This window comes from Pelodiscus sinensis, chromosome 29, assembly GCF_052426305.1.
Source record: "Pelodiscus sinensis isolate ZL-2025 chromosome 29, ASM5242630v1, whole genome shotgun sequence".
NCBI lineage: Eukaryota > Metazoa > Chordata > Testudines > Trionychidae > Pelodiscus > Pelodiscus sinensis.
In genome coordinates, this window is record NC_143080.1 from 7,184,342 (window position 1) to 7,208,738 (window position 24,397).

The following is a 24,397-nucleotide window of genomic DNA, read 5'->3' on the forward strand; positions in this document are numbered from 1 at the left end:
TTCCACTCTGCATTTCTCTCAGCGCCTTAACGAAATGGCATTGAAATGCAGGTGCGAGTGTGCGCATGTGTGTCCATGAGCACGTGTCCATAGAACAAGCCAACCCTTGCAGTACTTTTCCAAAGGGCTGGTTGAAGGGGCTTTCTGAAATGCCCAAAGAGAGGGAAACAGTTCTCAGAGGGACATTGCAAAGACCTGCCCAACAGCATGAACGGGCAGACTCCAGCCAGCAAAAGGACTGTAAACCAAGAATATTCAGCAAATCTAGAAGATTACAAGACAAATATCAGTCTCTTACCTGTCCCGACACCCCCTTTCTGTCCACCCCCATGGCCTTTTCCAGCTGTCTGTCACACAATGTTAACTAGCACCAGACATTTTTGGATAGGGTTGCCAGATGGTTTCAACAAAAATACCAGACACACGTGACATGACATCACAATCGACATTCCATCTGATTTAGAAAATACCGGACAGTTCTAATTCCTCAATTTGTTTCCTGAACAGAAAGCTCAAATACTGGACTGTCCGGTTCAAAACTGGACACCTGGCAACCCTATTTTTGAAGGTGTAGCGACTGCTTCCCATTTGCACAGGGATAGTTTAGAACCAGCTCCACACAGCAACCAGAGTGGGAAACACTAGAGACCATGAACCCCCAGAGAGACAAATTTTCCCCAGGAAGATGCTGCATTCTCCTCCTCCCCTCCCCTTCCCTTCCCCATCAGCCATTTCACAGTGGAAGAAGCTGGAGCTTTTCCCAGAAGCCCCCCAGCAGGAGGGAAGGGTGGAGTTATCCAATCCATGCATGGTGCAATGGTGGAACATGCTCTGCTTAGGTCTCCGCAAGCTATTCACACAGAATTTCTTTCCAGGATAATCTGCAATAGAGCAGATGGAGGATCCATCTCACGTGGATTTTTGCTCTGGTGTTGCTGTGGTAATACAGCTGCCCTGTTGCAAACTCCAGGGTAGAAACTCCACACAGGAAGTTTGAGTCTGGGGTAATTTGAAGCAGCACAGGTCCCATTTTGCCTGGGTGCTGGGTATTTACGTTGATGGTTGCAATGTGAAGGCTAGGACTAGAACAGAGTTTAAAGAGAAGCTCGATAATTTCATGGAGGTTAGGTCCATAAAAGGCTACTAGCCAGGGGATAAAATGGTGTCCTTGGCCTCTGTTTGTCAGAGGCTGGAGAGGGATGGCAGGAGACAAATCGCTTGATCATTGTCTTCGGTCCACCCTCTCTGGGGCACCTGGTGCTGGCCACTGTCGGCAGACAGGATACTGGGCTAGATGGGCCTTTGGTCTGACCCAGTACGGCCGGTCTTATGTTCTTATGTAATGGGGCAGACACATACACTAGGGATCAAGTATCAGAGGGGGAGCCGTGTTAGTCTGAAGCTGCAAAAGCGGCGAGGAGTCCTGTGGCACCATATAGACTAACAGAAGCGTTGGAGCATAAGCTTTCGTGGGCAAAGACCCACTTTGCATCTGACGAAGTGGGTCTTTGCCCACGAAAGCTTATGCTCCAACACTTCTGTTAGTCTATACAGTGCCACAGGACTCCTCGCCGCTTATACACTAGGGATGTTAACTATCAGTTCATTGATTAAATCGACTAGTCCAGTGGTTCTTAACCTGGGATGCACGCACCCCCCGGGGGTGCGAGATGCCCTTTCTGGGGGTGCGAGACATGCCAGATTTTTATGTTCTATCTTAGGTTTAGAGAACTGACCTCCTTCAACGATTTTTAATAAGGGGTGCGAGAACATATTTTGAGAACCAAAGGGGTGCAGGCTGCAGTAAGGTTAAGAACCAGTAGAGTAGTCGATGGAATGGCCGTCGATAAGTTTGTGACTCTGCCAGGCTCTTATTATGTTTAAAGTGCAGAACCACAGCACGGTTAGTTCCCCGGAACTGCTGCGGCTCTGTCCCTCCGGCCCCCCCACCATGGAGCCGGTGCTGGGGGAGCCGACTCCTACTCCCCCACTTGCTGCCTCAGATACAGAGGCAGTGGGGGTCAGCGACTAGTCACTTGACTAGTCACTTACATCCTTAACGTACACCCTGGCTACCTCCTGAATAGACACTCCCTGAGTTACATACATTTCATCTGGATTGAGCCCTTGGGGCCAAAATGGCCCTTCGATACCAGGATCCACTTGCAGGGCCAGCAGCCGTCATGGCTGTGTCACCTCACGACGGGGCTGGCCTCCTTCGACGGAGCCGCTGGGTGATGCCTGCTCGGATGGCCTCCGGGCTGTATTATTCCTCCAGAATCCTGCTCTGGCTCCCGAGGGGTTAAATCCCGCCGCCTCTGGCGCTGGGTTTCCTACAGCTGCTGGGTCAAAAAATGTCTCTGGGAGCAGGCAGTGGGGGCCGGGATGTGCACACAGGAAATAGCGCGTCTTGCCAGCTTTCCTCCCACTCTCCCAGTCTGAGCCAGCCTGAGCCACTGGGCTTTTATCCGGCCTCGCTCGCTGGGGCAGGGAGCCGAGCAGCGGAGCAGGGGAGGGCTGCAGTGCAGTAGGGCCCACAGGCCGGGGACAGGACACGCTGGGGACAGGAGTGCTGAGCGGTGGCCTCAGCTCTCGCGAAGGGCGGTGGGGAGGAGGCTGGGGGTGGGGAGCGGGACACGGGGAGTTTGGGGAATCGGCTGTGCTCCTGCTCGCGTGTTAAATCAGCTACACGAAAGGCACTTTCACCCGCCGGCCACCTTCCTAGCACCATGCCCCCATCTGGCTGCCACATTTCCACCGCAGACGGTCGGGGGGGTTGTTCGTAACTCGCGCTAACGCAGCAAAGACACGGTGGAGCCTGGCTGTGACGTGGGTCGGCAGCGTGAGTTAAGCTGCTACCCCTAGTTAAAGGCCAGTGGCTGTGTCCTTGCTGCACATTTAACCCGAGTGAAGGACCCATGTTTATTTCCACGTCAGCCCACGCCGAGCCACGGGGAAGGGGACCCGCTGCCCACAAGCAGATCTATTTCCACGCACACACCCCCAGCCTGCAGCTTTTTGAGACCGTCCTAGGGTGAGGACCCTTCTGGCTGCTTGCCCAGCCCTACAGGAGTAATAGAGGCTGTTCTGCGTGAACTCCCGCCGGCTGCCCAGCCCCCTTGGGCAGCCTGTTCCCAGTGCCAGGTGCCTGCCCTGTGGCTAGGGAATGGCACGGCCAAGCCAGCCCAGGGAAGGGCCCGAGCGAGGAGAAGCAGAGGCCGGGCCATGGCTGAATAGCAGCCCAGGAATAATCGGCCGGATCTGCTGACTCAGCTGAATTGGTTTCCTGCCAAGAACTAGGTGAAGGGTCCGGGCCCAGCAGAGCTACAGTCAATCCTGGCAGCCAGAGGGAGCTGAAAGAGACAGAGAGGACGTGCGGGGTGGTGGGGGGTAAGTGTGTGCAAGAGACATTGTGTGCATGTGTGGGAGGGGGAGAAATAGGAGGGGGTAAGAGTGTGGGTGGGAGGGGAAGAGAGGGGGAAGTGTGTGGGGATAAACATGGGGGAGTGTGTGTCGGGGGGGCAGGTGTGGGGGGGGAAGAGTGGGGGTGTGAGAGAAGGGTAGGGAGAGAGGGGGAAGTGTATGTATGTGGGGGGGAGAAGCATGGGGGCTAGTGTGTGTGAGAGAGACTGTGTGCGTGTGGGGGTAAGAGTGTGGGTGTGAGAGAGGGGGAGGTAGAGAGGGAGAAGTGTATGTGTGGGGGAGAAGCATGGGGGAAGTGTGTGTGTGGTGGGAAGAGTGTGGGTGAGAGAAGGGGAGAGAGGGGGAAGTGTATGTATGTGGGGGAGGAGAAGCATAGGGGGAAGTGTATGAGTATGAGACATTGTGTGCATGTGGGGGGAGAAGTGTGTGGAGGTAAGTGTGAGTGTGAGAGCGGAGGGAGAGAGAGACGTGTATGTGTGTGGGGGGGGAGAAGCATGGGGGCAGGTGTGTAGGGGCAGTTGTGTGGGGGGAAGTGTATGTATGTGGGGGGGGAGAAGCATGGGGGGTAGTGTGTGTGTGTGAGACTGTGGGGGGAAGAGTGTGGATGTGAGAGAATGGGAGGGAGAGAGGGGGACGGGTATGTCTGTGTGTGGGGGGGAAGTGTATGTGCGCGCATGCGAGTGAGGGAGCAGGTGTGTGTGAGAAGTAGGTGTGTGTGTGTGTCCGGGGGGGGGCAGGATGCTTTCAGGGGGGTGGGGGGACAGGCTCCAGTTCCGCCTGAGGCTCGATAAGGGGTGGGTGCTGCCAGAGCTGCTGGCTGACGTTCAGCCATTGCTGAGCCGGAGCCTTGTGCAAGGGGCCAGAGCCCAGTTCCCTGCTGGCGCTCGTGCTCCGTCCCTCTGGCAGCCAGACAGGCCCCTCGGGTTTACTCCTGGCCCTTCGGCTGGCCGTCGCCATCCTGCTACCCTGCCCGGCCCCAGCAGAGTCCAGAGGCCCTTGGGCCTCCCCCACTCTGAGCAAGGGCCCAGCGGCTCGGCTTTCTGCAGGGCGGTTTGTGCCGAGCCGGGAGACGGTGATGGAGCTAGCAGCTGTTTTTCTGCCTTTAGTCCAGCACCATCTCCTCTGGAGCGAGCCAGGCCGGCGGTTGCCCCGTGCGCTAGCTCAAAGTGGCAAGGAAAAGTCACTGTAGTGCAGGGATGGGCCCGTTGGCCCTGCTGGTCCCTGGGCTGCTGCTCCAGCCCCCCTCGGCAGGCATCGTGCCATGCAGAGGGGAAATACCCCCTTGGGAAGCTGTGACCCTTCCAGGCGCCCCCAGGCCAGCAGGGCCTGGCACAGTGCTGCCTGCGTGCACCCAAGCAAACCGCTGTCTCTCAGGCTGCCACCTGCCGGCAGCTGGGAAGTGCTGACTGCAGGACACTGGGATTTAGGAAGCGAAACTAGCAAAAAGTACCTCTCGGCCTCCACGTGGGAAGGGAGTTTCCATGGTGACAGTGATGGCCGAGGGTGTTTCCGTGGGGGATCCCCATGGCAAGGGTCCAGCCAGGAATTTCCAGTCTTAATTGCCCTCCCAAAACGAGCCGAACGCTCAGGCTGCAGGGCTGGGAACCTGCCATTGTCTCAAAAGAGGACGTGGTTGAGGCGATGGTGATCTCAGGGGGGGCTGAGGCCCCGCTGTGTCCATCGGCCCCTGAATGCCCTGGGAGTAGAGCGTGTGCGGTCAGTTTATCGCTCCCACAGCGCTGTGGAAGTCCGGGTCTGACATTCCCGTCAGCGGGCCCATATTCCAAGCGCTGCCCACCCACAGGGGGTGCCCACAATCCAACGCAGCAGCTCAGTGCTATGTCAAGGGTCTGCCTGCAAGCCGGGTCCTTCTCTGCCCCTGCCGGGCAGGAGAAAGAGGAGAGATCTTGCCCCTATCCTGGCAAAACCGGAAACCCTCCCGGATTTGAACGAGGGCAGACTCCTGCCCCAAGAGCCAATTCCCAGCACAGGAAACTGAGCCATGCTCTCATGTCCGCTGTTCCCTAAATACAAGAACTAGAGGACACCAAATGAAATTAATGGGTAGCAGGTTTAAAACTAATAAAAGAAAGTTCTTCTTCACACAGTGTGTAGTCAACCTGTGGAACTCCTTGCCAGAGGAGGCTGTGAAGGCTAGGACTATCATAGAGTTTAAAGAGACGCTAGATAATTTCATGGAGGTTAGGTCCATAAAAGGCTATTAGCCAGGGGATAAAATGGTGTCCTTGGCCTCTGTCTGTCAGAGGCTGGAGAGGGATGGCAGGAGACAAATTGCTTGATCATTGTCTTCGGTCCAGCCTCTCTGGGGCACCTGGTGCTGGCCACTGTCAGCAGACAGAATACTGGGCTAGATGGACCTTTGGTCTGACCCAGTACGGCCGTTCTTATGTTCCCTGTGCCACTGTGGGGCTAGTCCCATGCCAGGGAGAGGATACAGCAGGGACAGGTGCCCTGACATCTGACTATCTGCTCGGTATGCCACCAAGAGGGGGCAATGGGGCTGTGCTAGCGGAGGGTTACCAGCCTCGTGTGGCATTTGCTGTGAGCTAGCACCCAGGCTAGTGTGGTCCCAAAAGGTGGGGGGGAAGGAGCGCAGTGACACTCTCCCTCAGCTGAGAGGGACTCAGTCCTGACTCGAACCAAATGAAGAGCAACGAACGTCCCTGGAGCCAGACAAGGCTTGACTATTCAAGAACCCCAAGAAAAGATCTGCATAGGGGCTCCCCAGGGCTGAGAGAAAATAGTCTCTAGCCAGAGCAGCAAAAGTGGGGGGAAATGGGGGCTGGAGTCCTGCACCCCCAAACAGCTGTAAGATCTGTGTGAGTCAAGTGAAACGGGAAGGCACCAAGCAAACACAACGTACTACGGCCACCAACACCGCTCAACAGGCCTGTAACTGTACACGTGAAGGAGAAAGGGCACGTGAGCCACTGCGGGGCCACCATTCTGCCAGCAGGCGTGTCTTGGGTACAGGGGATCCCAGCTCTTTTGGGCCAGCCATGCCCTGTAAGGACTGACCACGAGGTGAGAAATACTGGAGTAGACAGGAAGGGAACTGCTTAGTAAGTACAGAGCCGTGGTTCTCAGCCCACGGGCCACGTGCAGCCCACGTGACAGCCTCTGGGACGCACAGGTAGTATCGCTGTTGTGTGGATGTGGCCCACAAAACTGCATACGCAGCACACCATGGTATACAGACTGAACACCCCTGAGCTAGGCTATGAAGTGCCTTTTGCGGTTTTCTTACATAAGAACGGCCATACTGGGTCAGACCAAAGATCCAACCAGCCCAGTGTCCTGTCTTCCGACAGAAGCCAATGCCCCAGAGGGAGCGAACACAAGAGATAATCATCATGTAATCCCTCCCCTGTCATCCATTTCCAGACAAACAGAGGCTAGGGACACCATTCCTACCCATCCTGACTAATAACCATTGATGGACCTAACCTCCATGAATTTATCTAGCTCTTTTTTGAACCCTGTTAAAGTCCTAGTCTTCATAACATCCTCTGGCAAGGAGTTCCACAGGTTGACTGTGCGCTGCATGAAGAAAAACTTCCTTTTGCTTGTTTTAAACCTGCTACCTATTAATTTCATTTGGTGACCCCTAGTTCTTATGTTATGGGAACAAGTAAATAACTTCCTTATTTGCTTTTTCCACAGTCATGATGGTATAGACCTCGGTCCTATCCCCTCTTCTCTCCTATCTGTAACTTTTATGTTTCCAACTCCTTTCACTTGCTTGCCATTTGAACATTTATCTCAAGCTCTGTTAAATAACCATTCATTTGATTTTACTCATGACCTGTCTAGGGGTATGTCTAGACTACATGGCTCCCTCGACGGAGCTATGTAGATGAGTTTACTAGACATAGGAAAATGAAGTGGCGATTTAAATAATTGCCATTTCATTTACATCAAAATGGCTGCCGCGCTGTGCCGATCAGCTGTTTGGCGGCACAGCGCGATAGACTGGATGCTCCACGATCAACAATGGAAGCCTTTGTCGACCGCTCCAGTAAACCTCATTCCACAAGGCATAACGGAGTGGTCGACAAAGGCTTCCGTTGCTGACTGCGGAGCGTCCAGACTACCACGCTGTGCCGCCAAACAGCTGATCGGCATAGTGCGGCGGCCATTTTGATGTAAATGAAGTGGCAATTATTTAAATCGCCACTTCATTTTCCGATATCTAGTAAACTCATCTACATGGCTCCATCGATGGAGCCATGTAGTCTAGACATACCCCATGGCTGTGTCTACACTGGCAAGTTACTCCGGAAAATCATCCGCTTTTCTGGAAAAACTTGCCAGCTGTCTACACTGGCCGCTTGAATTTCCGGAAAAGCACTGACGATCTAATGTAAAATCATCAGTGCTTTTCCCGAAAAAAACTATGCTGCTCCCGTTCGGGCAAAAGTCTTTTTCTGGAAAACTGTTCCGGAAAAGGGCCAGTGTAAACAGCACAGTAGTGTTTTCCGCAAAAAAGCCCCGATCGCAAAAATGACAATTGGGGCTTTTTTGCGGAAAAGCGCGTCTAGATTGGCCACGGACGCTTTTCCGGAAAAAGTGCTTTTGCGGAAAAGCGTCCTGCCAATCTAGACGCGCTTTTCCAAAAATGCTTTTAACGGAAAACTTTTTTTTCCGTTAAAAGCATTTCCGGAAAATCATGCCAGTGTAGACGTAGCCCTATGTGTCTGGTGAAACCAGGGACTCGAGGTGCTCTGCTTCCACAGAGTGGGGCATATTGCCTGTGCCCCGAAGACAAGGGACAGGGCACTCGCATGTGTCAAAGTGGGGTGTGTAAACAGCCAGCCAGCGCTGGGGCAGAGCAGGGCTCGTGAGCCCACTGTGCAGCAGCTGGTAGTCAGAGAGGGCTTCCCAAGGCGAGTCCCTGGGCTCCCCACCCCCGGTGACTCAGAGCGCAGGACGGCAGGGAGGCTGGGTGATGCACTGGGATTTAAAAGCACTGCCAGCGTGTTGAGTTGTCAGGGTGAGGCCCGGCCTGCAGGGAGCGGGACTCTCCTACAGCGGTGCCTTGTGGGGACCACCAGCCGGGGCTGCTCCTCCCTCTGCCCCAGCATTGGCAGCCACATCTGCCAGCAGAGAGCCAGGGATCCAAGGGAGCCGAGAACCCCCCTCCCATCTGTAGGGCCTGCTGCTCAGCCCTGGGAGATGGGGCCGAGAAGAGACCATTAGGAGCAGGCTGGACACTGGCTTAGACAGGGCTGGTGTGGTGTAGTGTTAGTACCTTGCTGGTTGCTATGCTTGGGTGGTGGGCTGTGGGTGACTATCTGTAGCACGGCCCCGCAGGACAGCTGCTGAGTCCCGTAGGCAAAAGACCCCCAACCTGTCCGACCGACCGGTTGAGAGCAGGGAGGGAGACAATAGGCAGGGAGGTGGAGACCAACTGTAGGTTTCGGGGGAAGGCAGTTGCGGTCTGGGAAGCATGGGGAGAAGAGGCTAAGCTGGGGGCTGGGGGTGACAGACCCCTAATCCGAGGGTCTGAGGCATCCTGGCCCTAGCCCCTGTAGCCACATTGCGTATGGGCTGTGCTGTATTCTGGAAAATCAATACACCCCTCTCTATTCTACCGGCTGGTGGAGACTGTTCGTGCTGCTACGGGGCTGCAGGACCGGGGGAACCCCCCACTGCGCCACCACAGTGGTGTCAGGGGTGGGCTGCACTGCACCCTGTGGATGGAGCTTCCAGCAGCAAGTGTCAAGGCACAGTAGAAGCAAGGGCCTTAGAGCCAGGAGTGCTGGAGACAGAGCAAAGCGGGAATCGTGGGGCGCTACAGCACGAGACCGTGGGGACCAGCGGGGAGATGGCCAACACCCAACTCCTGAAGGCAGAGCTGGTGGGACTGTGCAGAGAGAGGGGCCTACCCATGGGGAAAGCAACCAAGGCCCAGTTGATTGCCCGGCTGGAAGAGAATGACCCATCCAGGGGCCGGGATCCTGTCCCAGCGAGGAGCAGTCAGACACCCCCGAGGAGCATCTCAGGCTCTCAGACCGGATGGAGGACTGGAGCCCGCCAGAGAGACGCGGTGCCCACCCAGCCAAGCCCTGCCGGCCGCAGTTTTTCCAGGGCGGAGTCCAGCCTGGCAGAGCTATGACAGCTGGAGATCGAGCTGAGGCTAAAAGAATTGGAGTCACAAGAGAAAGGACAGCAAGACCGTAGAGAGCAGCGACAGCATGAGCGGGCCATGGCAGAGCGGAGAAGCTGAGAGGCCCCAGGGGTGAGGGCCCCAGGGGCGTCCAGACGCTTGGAGAAGCTCATGCTAGCCCAGTGTAAAGACGTGGGGGACCTGGACGGGTTCCTCAGCTCCTTTGAGCGGGCCTGTGAACGGCACCAGATTCCCCCAGCTGACTGGCTGCAAGAGCTCACCCCCGTGCTGAATCAGCAAGCTGCAGGGGTGCTCAACCAGCTGGAGGATCTGCAGCCGGGTGATTACGAACGGGTCAAGGAGGCCCTTCTGCACGAGTTCGGGCTGACCCCAGAGATGTACAGGAAGAAGTTCTGGGCGGGGGGTGGCCGAAGGAGCCAGGGGAAACCTATGTGGATTTGGCCTCCCGCTTGGCACAATACTGCCGCAAGTGGGTGTTCGGGGTCGGAGCCCAAACCGCAGAGGACCTGCTTACGCTGACGATCCTGGCGCAGTTCTGTGAGGCGCGCACACCCAGCCTGAGGCTGTGGCTCAAGGACCGGAAGACAGAGACAGGCCGGACACTGGCTTAGACGGGGCTGGACACCCCTGAGCCCCCTGACCCTGCAAGATGCTAGGGCACATGAATGACTCCAGTGCCCTCTAAGCCATTAGCTCCAGCTGGTGGGACGGGCCTGGGATGAAGAGCTTGGTTTTGCTGCCCCCTGCAGGGCACCCCAGCCAGAGGCTCCCGTATCCATGGGGAATTACAGAAATGGGCCTGGCCTTGTCCCATTTCTAGCCTGTTGGGCCCCCCCGCCATGTTCCTCCCTACATGCTAGCACCATCCCTTGCTCTCAGCCATGTGTCAGCTCCACTGACCTCATAAGCACCCCAAAAAGCCTGTCGAGGGGCAACCACCACCCAGGGGTGACAAGGGGACAGCACAAGATGGGTGCCCCCATGCGGCCACCTGCCCCCCCTTCTCCCCCAGGATCTGGGGCAGAGGCCAGGGCAGCTCTTGGAAGGTTAGCCTGTCTGACCACAAGACCGCATGCAACGGGGTGACCGCCTCCAGAGCACACCTCATGCCCTGGCCCTGTAGCCTCCCTGCCTCAGTTTCCCCTCTGGCTTGCTGACGTGTTCATGTACAGACAAGACAGTGTCTTCTGGCCAGGTGCAGTCCCTCCTGGGTGAGGGACATTCATCACCCTACCCCCTCCCACCCACCTTGGCTTCCCAGGCTCCTCCCTCAGCCGCGGGGGGGGGAGGGGGGGACGAAACTCTCTGCTCCTTCCCAGCAGCCACTCCCACCTGGCTAGAGTCAAGTCGTCTGCAGCCCCCCCGCCCACACACACACCACAGCTAGGCAGCTAGAGCTGGCGATGTAATGAGGTATCACAAGCACATGAACAACAATCACACGCAGGTGCCCAGGGCAGCTTTTCTACATTCACAGGGCGGGTAGCTTGATTATGTTTCTTCTTCCAAAGACAAAGCTCGGCATTACACAGACACACACACCCCACCGGTGTGCTGGGCGTTACACAGACTCTTCAGTGTGCTGGGCGTTACACAGACCCCTACCCCAGCCTCTGTGAATGGTACCCCTGGAATGGCCAGGGGAGGGTGCTGTTACAACACGACACTGCCTCCTCCCATGGGTCTGCCCCAGCAGCGGGGGCTGAGCCCCGGGTCAGCTCTGCCCCTACACGGTCTCCAGGCAGGTGGAGAACGATGCCCGGCGCCTGGAGCACTGCCCACCCCGTGCCCGGCCCACGCAGCCCACGTCGCTGGCCAGGAGCCACAGCTCCCTCCGGAAGCGCACGCCCACGAAGGCGTAGAGCACAGGGTTGAGGCAGCAGCGGGAAAAGGCCAGGCTGCTGGTCACCATCAGCGCCAGGTCCTTGCGGCGGCTCTGGGCGCAGCTCATCTGCCGGCTGCCCAGCATGTCGGCCGTGTCCAGCAGCACCATCAGGCTGTGGGGCAGCTGCAGGGCCACGAAGACGAGCACCAGGGCCAGGGTGACACGGAGAGCCTTGTGCCGCTGGAAGCTGCGGGCAGCCAGCAGGGTGCGGGCCACGGCTGCATAGCAGGAGGCCATGACCAGGAAGGGCAGCACAAAGCCCAGGATGACCTGGGCCAGGTTGGTGGCTCCCTGGGCGGCCTTGGAGATGCCGGAAGGGAAGAGCACCCGGCAGAGCAGGCGGCCCTGGCGTGGCTCGGCCTGTCTGTACACAAACTGGGGCAGTGCCAGCAGGGTGGAGAGCAGCCAGGCCAGCCCGGCGGCCAGCCAGCCATAGCAGCGGGCCCGGGGGCGCAGGCGGAAGGCAGTGGGCGCCCGGACGATGGCCACGTAGCGGTCCACGCTGATGCAGGTCAGGAAGAGGAAGCCGCTGTAGAAGTTGAGGGCGTAGAAGCCGTGCAGGGTCCGGCAGGCGTCGGTGCTCGTTGGCCAGCCCTGCAGCAAGCCTGCCACGGCGAAGGGCAGCGTCAGCAGCAGCAGCAGGTCAGCCACGGCCAGGTGCAGCAGGCAGACGTCGGTCACAGAGTGGGCCTGGCGGTAGCGGGCGTGGGTGAGCAGCACCAAGCCATTCCCCGCCACGCCCAGCAGCGACAGCAGCAGGTAGACAGCGGGCTGGTAGGTGCGGGCAAAGACCTGGACGGACCCCTTCTCACACACCTCGGGCAGGGCGCTGCCCGCCTCAGAGTACTGATCTTCCTCGTAGTAGAAGCTGGGGGTGACCGGGGGCTCGGCCGACCAGGGGCTGGAGGTCTGTGATGGGGAAACATCGTTAGCAAGGAGCTTTGCTGCATGACACAGCACCACACAGCTACACAACACAGTACGGCAGTTACACCACAGTGCAACATGGCTCTGCACAACACAGCACAGCTACACAGCACCCCACAACAACACAACACACCTATACACCACCACATAACACAATGCAGTACCACAGTTAAACCACATAGCAACATGGCGCTGCACAACACAGCACAGCTACACAGCACCCCACAACAACACAACATACCTACACACCACCACATAACACAATGCAGCACCACAGTTATACCATGTAGCAACATGGAGCTGCACAACCACAGCACAGCTACACACCACAACACAGCACCACAGTCACACCACATAGCAACACGGCTCCGCACAAGCACAGCACAGCTACACAGCACTGCACAACAACAAAATACAGCTACATAGCACCGCACAGCAACACAACACAGCACCACAGCTACATCACACAGCAACACAACAGAACATCGCACAGCTACCCAGCGACGGAACACAGCAGCAATGTAACACAACATTGCACACAACACATTAACACAACACAGCACTGCAATACAGCACCACACACCAACACTACAGAGCACTGTCACCACACAGCTGCAGAGCAACACAACCTCACAGAGCACAGCTACCTAACAACACAATACAGCACTCCCCTGCAACACAGCACTGCCCCACAACACCGCACTGCACCACAACACCATGTGGCACCATGCAGTCCTGCACAACTCCACCCAACAGCAGCCCACAGTGCTGCGGAGCAACGGGATGGATGTCCGTCGCCCAAGCTGGGATTCTGCAGCCTAACCCAAGACCTCATCCCCAGGGACACACTGCGCACCAAAGGGGGGTTCTCCTTGCAGAACTTTGCTGCCAGCTGGAAAGGTCTGGTGCTGCCCCATTGCACGGCTCCCTGAGCAGCTCTGCGGATCCGCTCAGCCCTTGCCCACTGCCAAGATTGCTAGGGAGGGCATTGTCACATGCCTGCTAGGTTGGTGTGACGTGGGCACCTGTTCTGCTAGTAGCGAGAGCCCAGGTGCCCTGTCAGGCTGAGAGCTGAGCCCAGCAAGCTCGGTGCCTCGGGAGCGCCCTAGTGTGACGTTACTGGATTTAACAGGAAAATGCAGCTCGTTGTTGCACCCACGGTTGTGTGTTTGCCCCAAATTCTGTGCAAGGTGGGCTTTGTGAGGTGTCTATCAAAAGCATATGTGATGCTGATTCTGTTGATGCTACTCATCTGCCCGTATGATTTTGCTATGTGAAGTTATGAGTGTGGGCTAAGTCCTTGTTTTTTAAATGTTTGCGCCTGGGAGATAGCAGCAGGCATCACCCACCTACGGTAAGAGGCGGCTACTCAGGCTACGTCTACACTACAATTTTTTTGCAGCAGAAAATATGCTAACGAGGGACTCATTAGCATAAGTCGTGCTCTCATTTGCATATTTGCCGCCAAGCCGTATTTTCGCACGGGGTTTTTGCACAAAAACAAGCAGTGTGGACGTTTCCTTTTTGCACAAAAACCCCTTTTGGTGCAAGATCGGTATACCTCCTTTTTGGGGGCATAAGGATCTTGCGCAAAATGAGGGTTTTGCACCAAAAAAAACCCCCGTCCACACTGCTTCTTTTTGCGCAAAAACCCCTTGCGCAAAAAGAAACGGCAGAAAATATGCTAATGAGAGCATGACTCATACTAATGAGTCCCTCATTAGCATATTTTCTGCTGAAAAAACTTACAGTGAAGATGTAGCCTCAGTGAATTTCATGGATAAGGGCCTTGAAGTGTTGCCAATAAACCCCTGAGGAATTCTGCTACAAACCTGCAGGCCAACAGGCACGCCATGGCTCCTTGCCTAAAGGACAGGATAGGTCCCTTGATCATGTGATCAGCTCTATTTTGGGAGGTACCTTCATGCAGGAGGACAATGGATTTCCCTCCACATGGGCAAGATCATAAATGGATCCTTGGGGCTCCTCCATTTTTGTCTTCAGTCCTGCCCTTCACTTCAGAAGCGTCCTTGCTATGACCAGAGGGCCCAGAAGGATCTGTTGACCCCTCCTAACACAGGGGCTACGTCGACACTGGCATGATTTTCCGAAAATGCTTTTAATGGAAAAGTTTTCCGTTAAAAGCATTTTCGGAAAAATTGCGTCTAGATTGGCAAGATGCTTTTCCGCAAAAGCACTTTTTGCGGAAGAGCGTCCGTGGCCAATCTAGACGCGGTTTTCCGCAAAAAAGCCCCGATCGCCATTTTCGTGATCAGGGCTTTTTTGCGGAAAACAGTACTGTGCTGTCTACACCGGCCCTTTTGTGCAAAAGTCTTTTGGAAAAAGACTTTTGCCTGAACAGGAGCAGCATAGTATTTCCGGAAAAGCACTGATGATTTTACATGAGATCGTCAGTGCTTTTCCGGAAATTCAAGCGGCCAGTGTAGACAGCTGGCAAGTTTTTCCGCAAAATCAGATGATTTTGCGGAAGAACTTGCCAGTCTAGACACAGCCAGGATGTACTCCAGAGACTTTTTAGAGAGCAATTTATTCCATCTCTGCCAAGAGCCTGCATCAAGAACTTGGTGATTGTTGTGTGTCATGCGATTTCTTTAACAATTCTACTCTCCAGCTTTTCTTCCTTTTTATGAATAAACCTTTGGATCTTAGTTTCTAAAGGATCAGCCCAGTGCGCTCTTTGGGTAAGATCCGAGGTGTACATCGACCTGGGAGCGTGGCTGGTCCTTTTGGACCCGGAGAACCTGTTCGGAGTTGGTGGGATTGGTTTTCATAACCTCTCCTCTGTGGGGCACAGGTAAAGCTGGCGCGTCTGAGGGGATGGCTTGTGAGACTTCTTGGCTGGCCAGATTGGCCGCCGAAGTGCTCCGTGTGGCTGGTTTGGTGCCTTATAGAGGAGGTCCCCAAGTCTTGGGCTGTAAGTAGCTCTGCTTCTCAGCAGTTCGTCCTGATTTGACCCTCAAAGTGGTGCACCCAAACTGACGGTTACATTACGCCCTGCCGCACCGAGAGGCCACTGAATGCAGACACCGAGTTCCTGTCTCACCACAACACAGCAGCGGGGGCCATTCCAGGGCTACAGTCATTGTGAGAGTTACTGACTCTCCAGGGCCGGGGTCTTGTGTGCTGGGGGCTGCCAGGTGTGGAGGGGGCCAGGCTGGCATGATGTCCTGTGGGCAGGGGAGCAGCAACCCAGTTAGGGATCTCCTTTGGTTCCTGCAAGTCTGTGTCACTCCCCGGGCATCTGGAAAGTACCCCAGTGCTGGGCGATGGCTCGAAGCCCCGAACAGCTCCACATTTCACTGACAAACAGTGAACGTGTCGGTGAGCAGAGTGTCCAACCGGGGCCTGACAGCGGGGACGAGGGCTCAGCTCCTTGAATTGGAACTGCCCTGCACTCGGCACCCAGAACCGGAGCTCAGCACCCAGAACCAGAGCTCAGAACCCAGAATTGAAGCTGTCCATAGCTCAGCAGCCAGAACTGGTGCTCAGCACTCAGAACCAGAGCTGCGCAGCGCTCAGCACCCAGAACCGGAGCTCGGCACCCAGAACCGGAGCTGCACAGTGCTCAGCACCCAGAACCAGAATTCAGCACCCAGAACCAGAGCTCAGAACCCAGAATTGAAGCTGCCCAGAGCTCAGCATCCAGAACTGGTGCTCAGCACCCAGAACCGGAGCTGCCCAGTGCTCAGCACCCAGAACCAAAGCTCAGCACCCAGAATTGGAACTGTTCAGAGCTCAGCAGCCAGAACTGGTGCTCAGCACCCAGAACAGAGCTGCCCAGCACTCGGCACTCAGGACTAGAGTTGCAGTCACTGTCCTGAGATGGGGGCACTGCCAGATCCGGAGCCCTGTAGGCCCGATGTCTATGGGGCGGGGGGCAGGGAGTCTGTCCCATGAGTCACGTCAGGCCCCACTGGGAGGCTTTGGGACCCCACACGGTGGCGCTCCCCTGCCAAGGGGGTGTCCCTGGGCCTGGACACACAGGCAGACACATACTGGCACTCAGGGGATCGACCGCGCTGTCCTTTGCGAAGTTTCACAGGGGCCGACAGGTCTTTTCCCGTCTGTGGCTGCCTGAATTGCTAATAAAGATGCCTGAGGGAAGAGACATGTAAAACCCACAGAGCTCAGGTTCCTCTGGCTCAGGGGTGATCAGACGTGTTGTCCCCAGACATGTGGGGCCAGCCCCGCCTGGAGACCCCGCCCTGGCTTAAACCACATCAGAGAGCAGCTTGCAGCTCAGCCCTGCCGAGCCCGAGCCCAGCTAGGGTAAATGGGCAAGTTCAGTGCTGCTGACTGTGGGAAGCTGACTGTGGGAAGCTGCCGTTGTGTGCACCAGAATTGGGCCTGGGCCTGGGCCTGCAGTTTCCTTCTGACTGAGCTGCGTGCTGAGGTTGAGGCGCTGCAAACTCCCCGGGGCAAGCTGGCCTGGCTTCCCTTCCCAGCCTCACAGCAGCCCTGGGGTCTGCTCAGCCAAAGGGGCTGCTCTGTGGTGCCTTGGGGCAGGACCGAACCCAAGAACCATGCGGGGACAGTGTGATTTCCACTCCACGCTGGCCTGTCCCGAGCACCTGGCCCCTGACACCCAGCATGGAGCTTTGCCCAGCACACGGGCCCTGCAGCATCTGTGCCTGGAGGACTGGGCAGAAAGCCGCTTCCCTGCAGCTGCAGCTTGGGTCTCTACTCCTGCAAGGAGTGCAAGGGTCAGCATGGAGCTCCCTGCAGGATCGGGGCCCCAGTGTTCCATTTTGTTCCCAGGCCCCCAGCTCTGGGCGTGGAGCCCGTCCCTGCCTGCACGGGCCACGTGACCCGGTGCTCACGACTCAAACCCACTATCGGGGGGGGGAGGAAGACACCACAGATGTCCCCTCCCTGACCCTGGAAATCCCCCCCAACCCTTCACCTGGCTCGAGGGAGGCATCTCCATCATTGTGAAGCTGCAGCGAGCGTCCTGCTCCTTCGAGGCTCTGCCGTGGCCACTCCCCGAGCTCGCTGGAGCCTGTGGTCTTACCACGTGCCCTACCTGATACTGAGAGCGCGGCTGAAAACACAGGAGGTGACCCCGGGCGGGGGAGGAGGGGAGGGGCCCCTGCGTCAGTGACAGGAGGCATCCAGCCAACACCCTGAGCACTGGTGCCGGACGAAATGGAGCCCAGCTCCTCGTGCACCTGCAGGCCACGCTTCGTGGCAATGGAGCCCGGGCTGCGTGGCACAGCAAGTACCTGCCCTCCTGCTCTGGCCAGCTCCCAGAGTGCAAGAGCTGCCAGCAAACTGATCAGAGACCCCTGGAGCATGCTTGGGCTGAGATCAAGGGAGTGAGCGTGGGCTGAAGGGCCTTGCTCAGCCCCTAGTGCTGGGCCTGCAGGGCCCAGTGGGCCTGTCTCTGTTGGTGATAGCCATGCTGCTAGCCCACGGTCAGGGTAGGGAATGCTGGGCATGACCCTGGGCAGGGCAGCATGGGGATGAGCCTCTAACAAATTGGGGGCCATTTCCTGGGATTCCCTTGTCTGGAGCCTACACAACAATGCAAAGGAGCAGGGCCTGCTCAGCCGGGGGCGCTCATGAACTGGGACGCACGAGATGTTCTGGGCTGGTGCAGCACCCAGGACAAGGGGTCTCTGGGCCAGGACAGGCATCCTGGAGCCTACCATAGTGCACCTAATAACGTACAGCACTGAGCACAATGGGTCTCAGGGCTCCTACCGTAATACACCTAATAACGTACGGCGCTGAGCACAATGGGTCTCAGAGCTCCTACCGTAATGCACCTAATAACGTACAGCGCTGAGCACAATGGGTCTCAGAGCTCCTACCGTAATGCACCTAATAACGTACAGCTCTGAGCACAATGGGTCTCAGAGCTCCTACTGTAATGCACCTAATAACGTACAGCGCTGAGCACAATGGGTCTCAGGGCTCCTACCGTAATGCACCTAATAACGTACAGCGCTGAGCACAATGGGTCTCAGGGCTCCTACCGTAATGCACCTAATAACGTACAGCGCTGAGCACAATGGGTCTCAGGGCTCCTACCGTAATACACCTAATAACGTACGGCGCTGAGCACAATGGGTCTCAGAGCTCCTACCGTAATGCACCTAATAACGTACAGCGCTGAGCACAATGGGTCTCAGAGCTCCTACCATAATGCACCTAATAACGTACGGCGCTGAGCACAATGGGTCTCAGAGCTCCTACCGTAATGCACCTAATAACGTACAGCTCTGAGCACAATGGGTCTCAGAGCTCCTACTGTAATGCACCTAATATCGTACAGCGCTGAGCACAATGGGTCTCAGGGCTTCTACCGTAATGCACCTAATAACGTACAGCGCTGAGCACAATGGGTCTCAGGGCTCCTACCGTAATGCACCTAATAACGTACAGCGCTGAGCACAATGGGTGTCAGGGCTCCTACCGTAATGCACCTAATAACGTACAGCGCTGAGCACAATGGGTCTCAGGGCTCCTACCGTAATGCACCTAATAACGTACAGCGCTGAGCACAATGGGTCTCAGGGCTCCTACGGTAATGCACCTAATAACGTACAGCGCTGAGCACAATGGGTCTCAGAGCTCCTACCGTAATGCACCTAATAACGTACAGCGCTGAGCACAATGGGTCTCAGGGCTCCTACCGTAATGCACCTAATAACGTACAGCGCTGAGCACAATGGGTCTCAGGGCTCCTACCGTAATGCACCTAATAATGTACAGCTCTGAGCATAACAGGTTTCACAATGGGTTCCTGGGTCCTACCGTAATGCACCTAATAATGTACAGCTCTGAGCATAACACGTTTCACAATGGGTGCCTGGGTCCTACCGTAATGCACCTAATAACATACAGTGCCCAGCTACTGGGCCCATCACAGGGTCTCTGTATCACAAATAACACTAATTGTGCCAGAATTGGGCTGCAATGGATCAGTAGCTGAATGAATGGAACAAGGCCAGTCTCCACCAGCGGGGCTCTCGGGCCCAGTGACACCAGGGGGGCCATGCATGTTGACACCAGTGGAGCTAGGACAGCCCAGCTGACACTAGTGGGCTCTGGTGGCTGCTCTTGGCCACGTGAGAGGGATCCACCCTCTGTAAGGAGCCAGGACAGTCTCTCTTACTCGGCTTCATGCAAGAAACAGTTTGTTCTTAGAACCAGGGGCAACTGCTGTCATCACCACCACCGCCCCAACCCCTGGAGGCCGAGCCCTCGGGCCCAGCAGGGGTGTTGCCCCAGACAGCTCCACTCCCACACACCGTGGGCTTTTAGAGCGTCACCCCCTGACGCTTGGTATCACCGTGCTCAGCGGGGAAGGGGGAGGGGGAGAGCCGCTCTCTCCGGGATGGATCAAATTGATTCCAGTTGCGACCGGCTTCTCTGCCTTTTGCTATTATAATCCCCCAATCCCCCTTTTCTCCAAGCCTCGCTCCTCCTTGTAATGGCTTAGCCCTGCTTTGCCTTTCAGGCTCCCACGCCCCAGCTGCCAGCGCCTGTCCGCCAGCCAGCCTGGGGTGCGCAGGAGCAGGGAGCTGCCCCTTTAAATGTGTGTGTGCCTCCTCCAGACGTGCACCGTGTTGTGGGTTTCACAAGTTGCTTGGAGTCCCATGGGAGACGCTGTATGTGCACGGAGCTCGGCCCTTGTATCTAGCCAGTCCACACGGTCTGGGGGTCCCACCATGCCTCTGGAGGTCCCTCCTCTTAGCTTTGCTGTGCAAGGAGGAAAAGACCAAACCTCCTGCCTGGCTTTTGATCTGGGCCGTGGCTCTTACCCCAGGGAGCTGCCCAAGCCTGGGACAGACGCAGCATCGTGATGTGCTGCTGCTCTGGGCTTTGACTTCCCCTCCTGTGTGCAGCTGCCACTTCTTGGCAAGCCAGCAACACGGGGCTGTGAGCAGGGCAGAGCACCCGGCCCGGACAGCGACCCCTCCCCACCAGAGGGGAATGCAAAGTGGCCCTAGGACAGGCCCGCACAACTGGGAAAGCGGCGAGGGCCATATTACTCCAAAGAAAACAGCTGCGGGCCGCAAGTAGGGGTGCCAGATGCTCTCCCAAAAAATACCGAACATGCAAGCTAGAAATTTTTGTCAAGCAAAAAAAAAAAACCTCAAAAACCCACGCGTGTCAGGCATGCACCACCCGGCTTCAGCACACAACCACAGGAGGCACCACCAGGCCTCCGTCTGTAAATACCGGACTGTCCGGTACAAAGCCGGACACCTGGCCGCAAGGGTAGATTGGGGGAGGGGTGATACTTTATTAAGGATTTTTCAATTAAATCAGGCCTGCCCAACATACGGCTCCCAATGCCCTTCCCCTCTCCTCTCCCAGCATCATCCTATCCCCGCTCCTGCCCTTTTCCTCATTGTCTCCATTTGGCCCCCTGGCATTTGTCTCTCCTGCACCATGTTCCTTGGTGCCTTCCCCTTTCTCCTGATCTGCCCCCCTCCCCTCAGCACAAGCCCCTTCCCCTCCCCTACCTGGCTTCCGCCTTCCAGTTTGCGGGGCTGCCGGAGCCTTTTTGAATCCAGCGGTCGCCGGCCGTGATGTCACAACGCCACGTCACGCCAGCGTCCTGGCCTCTGGCTCGCGCCCCGCCTCCTCGCACCGGAGCTGCACGCAGGCAGGCTGGCGGTGAGAATCGCCGCACTTCCCCCTCCCCGGTGGCGCGCCGCTCCTCCGCCAGTTTGGCGGATCGGATGGGGCCATGCTGCTTGTAGTCGTCCCGGGCCGTACAGTGAGTCCCCGCGGGCCACATGCAGCCCGTGGGCTGTACGTTGTGCAGGCCTGCCATTAGGAGTTGTGTCCGGAGAGGGGGGTCAGCTCAGCTTCGGCATGGGTCAGTGCCCGGTGACTGTCATTCACTGTCCCCCAATGGCAGCCACACCTGCAAGGCTACCTGCTGACTGGGGACGCCTGCCTGCTGCCCCATGCCCCTTACATGGCAGAGCGGGGCTGCAGGAGGAGGGGCTGTATACACTAGGTCAGGGAAAGGATGGGGGGCAGCCGGAGCTGGGAGGATGTTTGGGGCTGGATTCCAGCTGCAGAGATGGGGCCAGAGGTAATGGGCATTGGCAGCCACCTCGCTGCTCCCCTCTTGTGCCCCGGTGGCGGGGCTGGAGCTGTCTCAGGCGGCTGGTTTGGGGGCACCCTCCTACGACTCAGGCAGGGGCTCGGGCCTGGCCAGGTGGCTGCAGACCCCGCGCAACTCAACCCACAAGCCAAGAGCTGCTTCGCTTCTGAGTAACTAACTGTCCCTGCCCACGGGCCCGCTGCACCTGGGACTCTCTGTTCTCACTTTCACCCTCCAGCCAGAAAACAAAACAGCCATGTCACCACCGCCAGGCAGGGCCCAGACACCCTCCCTGCCGCAGGCCTGGCCTGCCCGGCAGCTCCCAGCCCCAGCCTGCCTCTGGGGTGCAGCCATGAGCTAGCTCCCTTCAGCCACACTCAGCTCCATGCAGCTCCCCCTGCATCCACGGGCTCCTTGGATGTGGGGGAACCCCCAGTACCTTGCACAGCAGGGCAGCCAGTCAGGGCTGCTATCTCTGAGCCTGGCTCCTGGGTCTTGAGCAGCAGCCTGCTGGAGCCGGGGCTGGAGCATAGCCAGAGCTCTCCAGCGGAGACCTGGGCCCAGAGCAGAGCCAGGCTCCTGTGGCACTGTGAGTGGGGCTGCTCCAACGCCAGAGTGCAGACGGGAGAGGCAGCGACAGACAGGGCCAGACAGGCTGGGCCTGTGCCCAGGGCGCCGCAGCCAGAGGGTGAGGGGCAATTGGGCATGGGTGTTGCTGGGCACGGGGGGTGGAGGGTTCTGGGCACGGGAGCAGTGCAGCAGGGCATGCTGGAAATGCAGGCAGGGGCTGGGGGCACAGGTGGAAGGCAAGTGCAGAGGTTGGGATGAAGGGGACACCGTGCAGGGGTTAGTGGTAGAGGGAGCACAGGGTGGGGGTGCACAGGTGGGGGAGCCCAGGAGTGGTGCTGTGGGGGCACAGTGCAGGGGTTAGTGGTAGAGGGAGCACAGGGTGGGGGTGCACAGGTGGGGGAGCCCAGGAGTGGTGCTGTGGGGGCACAGTGCAGGGGTTAGTGGTAGAGGGAGCACAGGGTGGGGGTGCACAGGTGGGGGAGCCCAGGAGTGGTGCTGTGGGGGCACAGTGCAGGGGTTAGTGGTAGAGGGAGCACAGGGTGGGGGTGCACAGGTGGGGGAGCCCAGGACTGGTGCTGTGGGGGTCAGGGCACCATTTTCCCTAAGGCCAGCCCTGGCGACAGAGCTCAGGGGCAGGCTGTGGCGGGGAGAGGGGGGTGTCGCCAGGGGTATTTCTGAGTGACAATCACTTCTCAAATCCCCTGGGTGACCATGCTCAGCTGGGCCCAAGGGCAGTCCCTGCTCTGCCTTCTCCAACAGTTACTGTCATGGGGAACTGGCCTGAATTCCTCCTTGCTGGGGTCCTCTCGCACGGCGCCCTCAGGGCCCCGGCGGTGCCCCCCTCGCCGACAGTGGCAGGGGGAGCCAGGAGCTGAGGGGAAGGCGGGGGGGGGGGTGCTAAGCAACAGGGATGCGGGTGCTGAGGAGGCCGACGCGGGCCCTTGAGCCGTGGCAGCGGGAGGGGGGATTGGGGTTCTTATTTAGGCCATGCAGCCTGCTCGCTCCAGCCCCCCACTGAATGTGCCCCCTGCAGACAGATGACTGTGGCGGTTTGGGCGCAGACAGACTAAATCCCATGTCGCTTTTCCACCAGAGACAGGCAACCCCTGACCCCCGAGGCTTAATCTGCTTGCTGATTACAAGCCGGTGCCACATCTGTCCGGTGCCTTCCTGCTGAGTCCCACTTTGCTTTCCCTGCCAGCGGCCGATTCCCCGGCACGCCGATCGGGGTTTGCAGCCACTCACGCCCGGACTCTCGCTCGTGGTGTCACTGGCGACACCCGGATTGTGGCAGGCGGGAGCTACCGGCACGTGCTGCCTGCCCCCCCACAATGACCCCCTCACCCTGGTGTTGTCCTCGCAGCCCCGGGGTTGGGGGTGGCCAGCTGGGCTGAGAAGGTGGGTACGTGGGGAGCCTGCCTGGCTGCTGCCCAGCTAAGCCAGTGTGCCCCCTGGGTAAGGTAGCATTGCAAGGGTTAATTTGGGCAGCACCTCCCCAGCATAAAGCCTTCATGGGCCTGACAGAGACTCCTGCAGTAGCCCCTCCCCAGAGGGTTTTCCTGCTCCAGCTGGCCCTGAGGGAGGGAAGGGACCAGGATCTAAAGCCCAGCTCAGCTTGTGACACAGAAATGGTCATCAAGTCAAGCAAAGCTGGAGCCCAAGAGGCTGGGACGGAGGGAGGGGGGCAGGGCTCACAGCCCTTGGCCCAGAGGCCTGCAGGGGACATCCCAGGCTGACCTGGCAGCAGGCTGTGTGGTTCTAGAGATGGGAGGGAATCACCCATCTTTCATGGGGACTAGTGGCAGGAAGCTGCTGCCCTTCCTAGACACTGTTTATTGCGGGGAGAGGGAGCTCTCAGCTTCACCAACATACCCACCAGCCATGCCCTGAGCCCCACCAGACCCTGCTGGGCTTCATTGCTCTGGTCCTGGGCAACATCTTGGTCAGAGCAGGCCAGACAGATGGAACTGAAACCACTGCCACCGGACCCTGCCAGGTCTCAAGCGCCTGGGATGTCAGGCTTGGGTTCCTGCTGTCATCCCCCTTGGGCCATTTTCCTTGGCTCCCCTCTCTCCTGACCCTCTTTGTCTCAGGCTAACAGCTGAGTCTGGCTGTGCCGACCCAGGCAGCTGCACCTTATGCACGTGCACCACAGCCATGAGCCTGCACCTAGAAGCTGCTAGCAATACTGTGAGCATCCCAACACTGGCATGAGTTTGCCAGGTCTCCACGTGGCTGGTCAGACCGGGGGTGGGGCCGATGTTTCTCCAGTGGTGTGGTGAAGTGAGAGTCCAGCCCAGAGACAAGCTGCACTTGCCATCTTTGCAGGCTGTTTCTCTCCCATGTCCTG

The 24,397-nt window shown here is 57.7% G+C and overlaps 1 protein-coding gene across 2 annotated transcripts; it reads right to left on the reverse strand.

Annotated features, from left to right (window-relative positions):
* Window positions 1–10,976: 10,976 nt before the first annotated feature.
* Window positions 10,977–20,989, reverse strand: CCR10 (C-C motif chemokine receptor 10). Of its 2 annotated transcripts, none has more exons than XM_014574879.4 (2): window positions 17,311–17,352; window positions 10,977–12,368 (listed from the first exon to the last, which is right to left on the reverse strand). In XM_014574879.4, the coding sequence occupies exons 1-2, from the start codon at window positions 17,335–17,337 to the stop codon at window positions 11,301–11,303; spliced, it is 1,095 nt and encodes a 364-aa protein (XP_014430365.3). In that variant the 5' UTR covers window positions 17,338–17,352; the 3' UTR covers window positions 10,977–11,300. The 2 variants fall into 2 exon arrangements, 1 of the variants encoding a protein (XP_014430365.3); XR_012898030.2 differs by lacking the exon at window positions 17,311–17,352 and adding an exon at window positions 20,885–20,989 and having other exon boundaries at window positions 12,231–12,368.
* Window positions 20,990–24,397: the final 3,408 nt, after the last annotated feature.

Excerpts from the sequence above, each read along its gene's own strand:
- CCR10 (XM_014574879.4), bottom strand. The coding sequence starts at position 17,337 with ATGATGGAGATGCCTCCCTCGAGCCAG. Across the intron at positions 12,369-17,310 it reads AGATGCCTCCCTCGAGCCAG|ACCTCCAGCCCCTGGTCGGC; the intron begins GTGAAGGGTTGG and ends TCCCCATCACAG.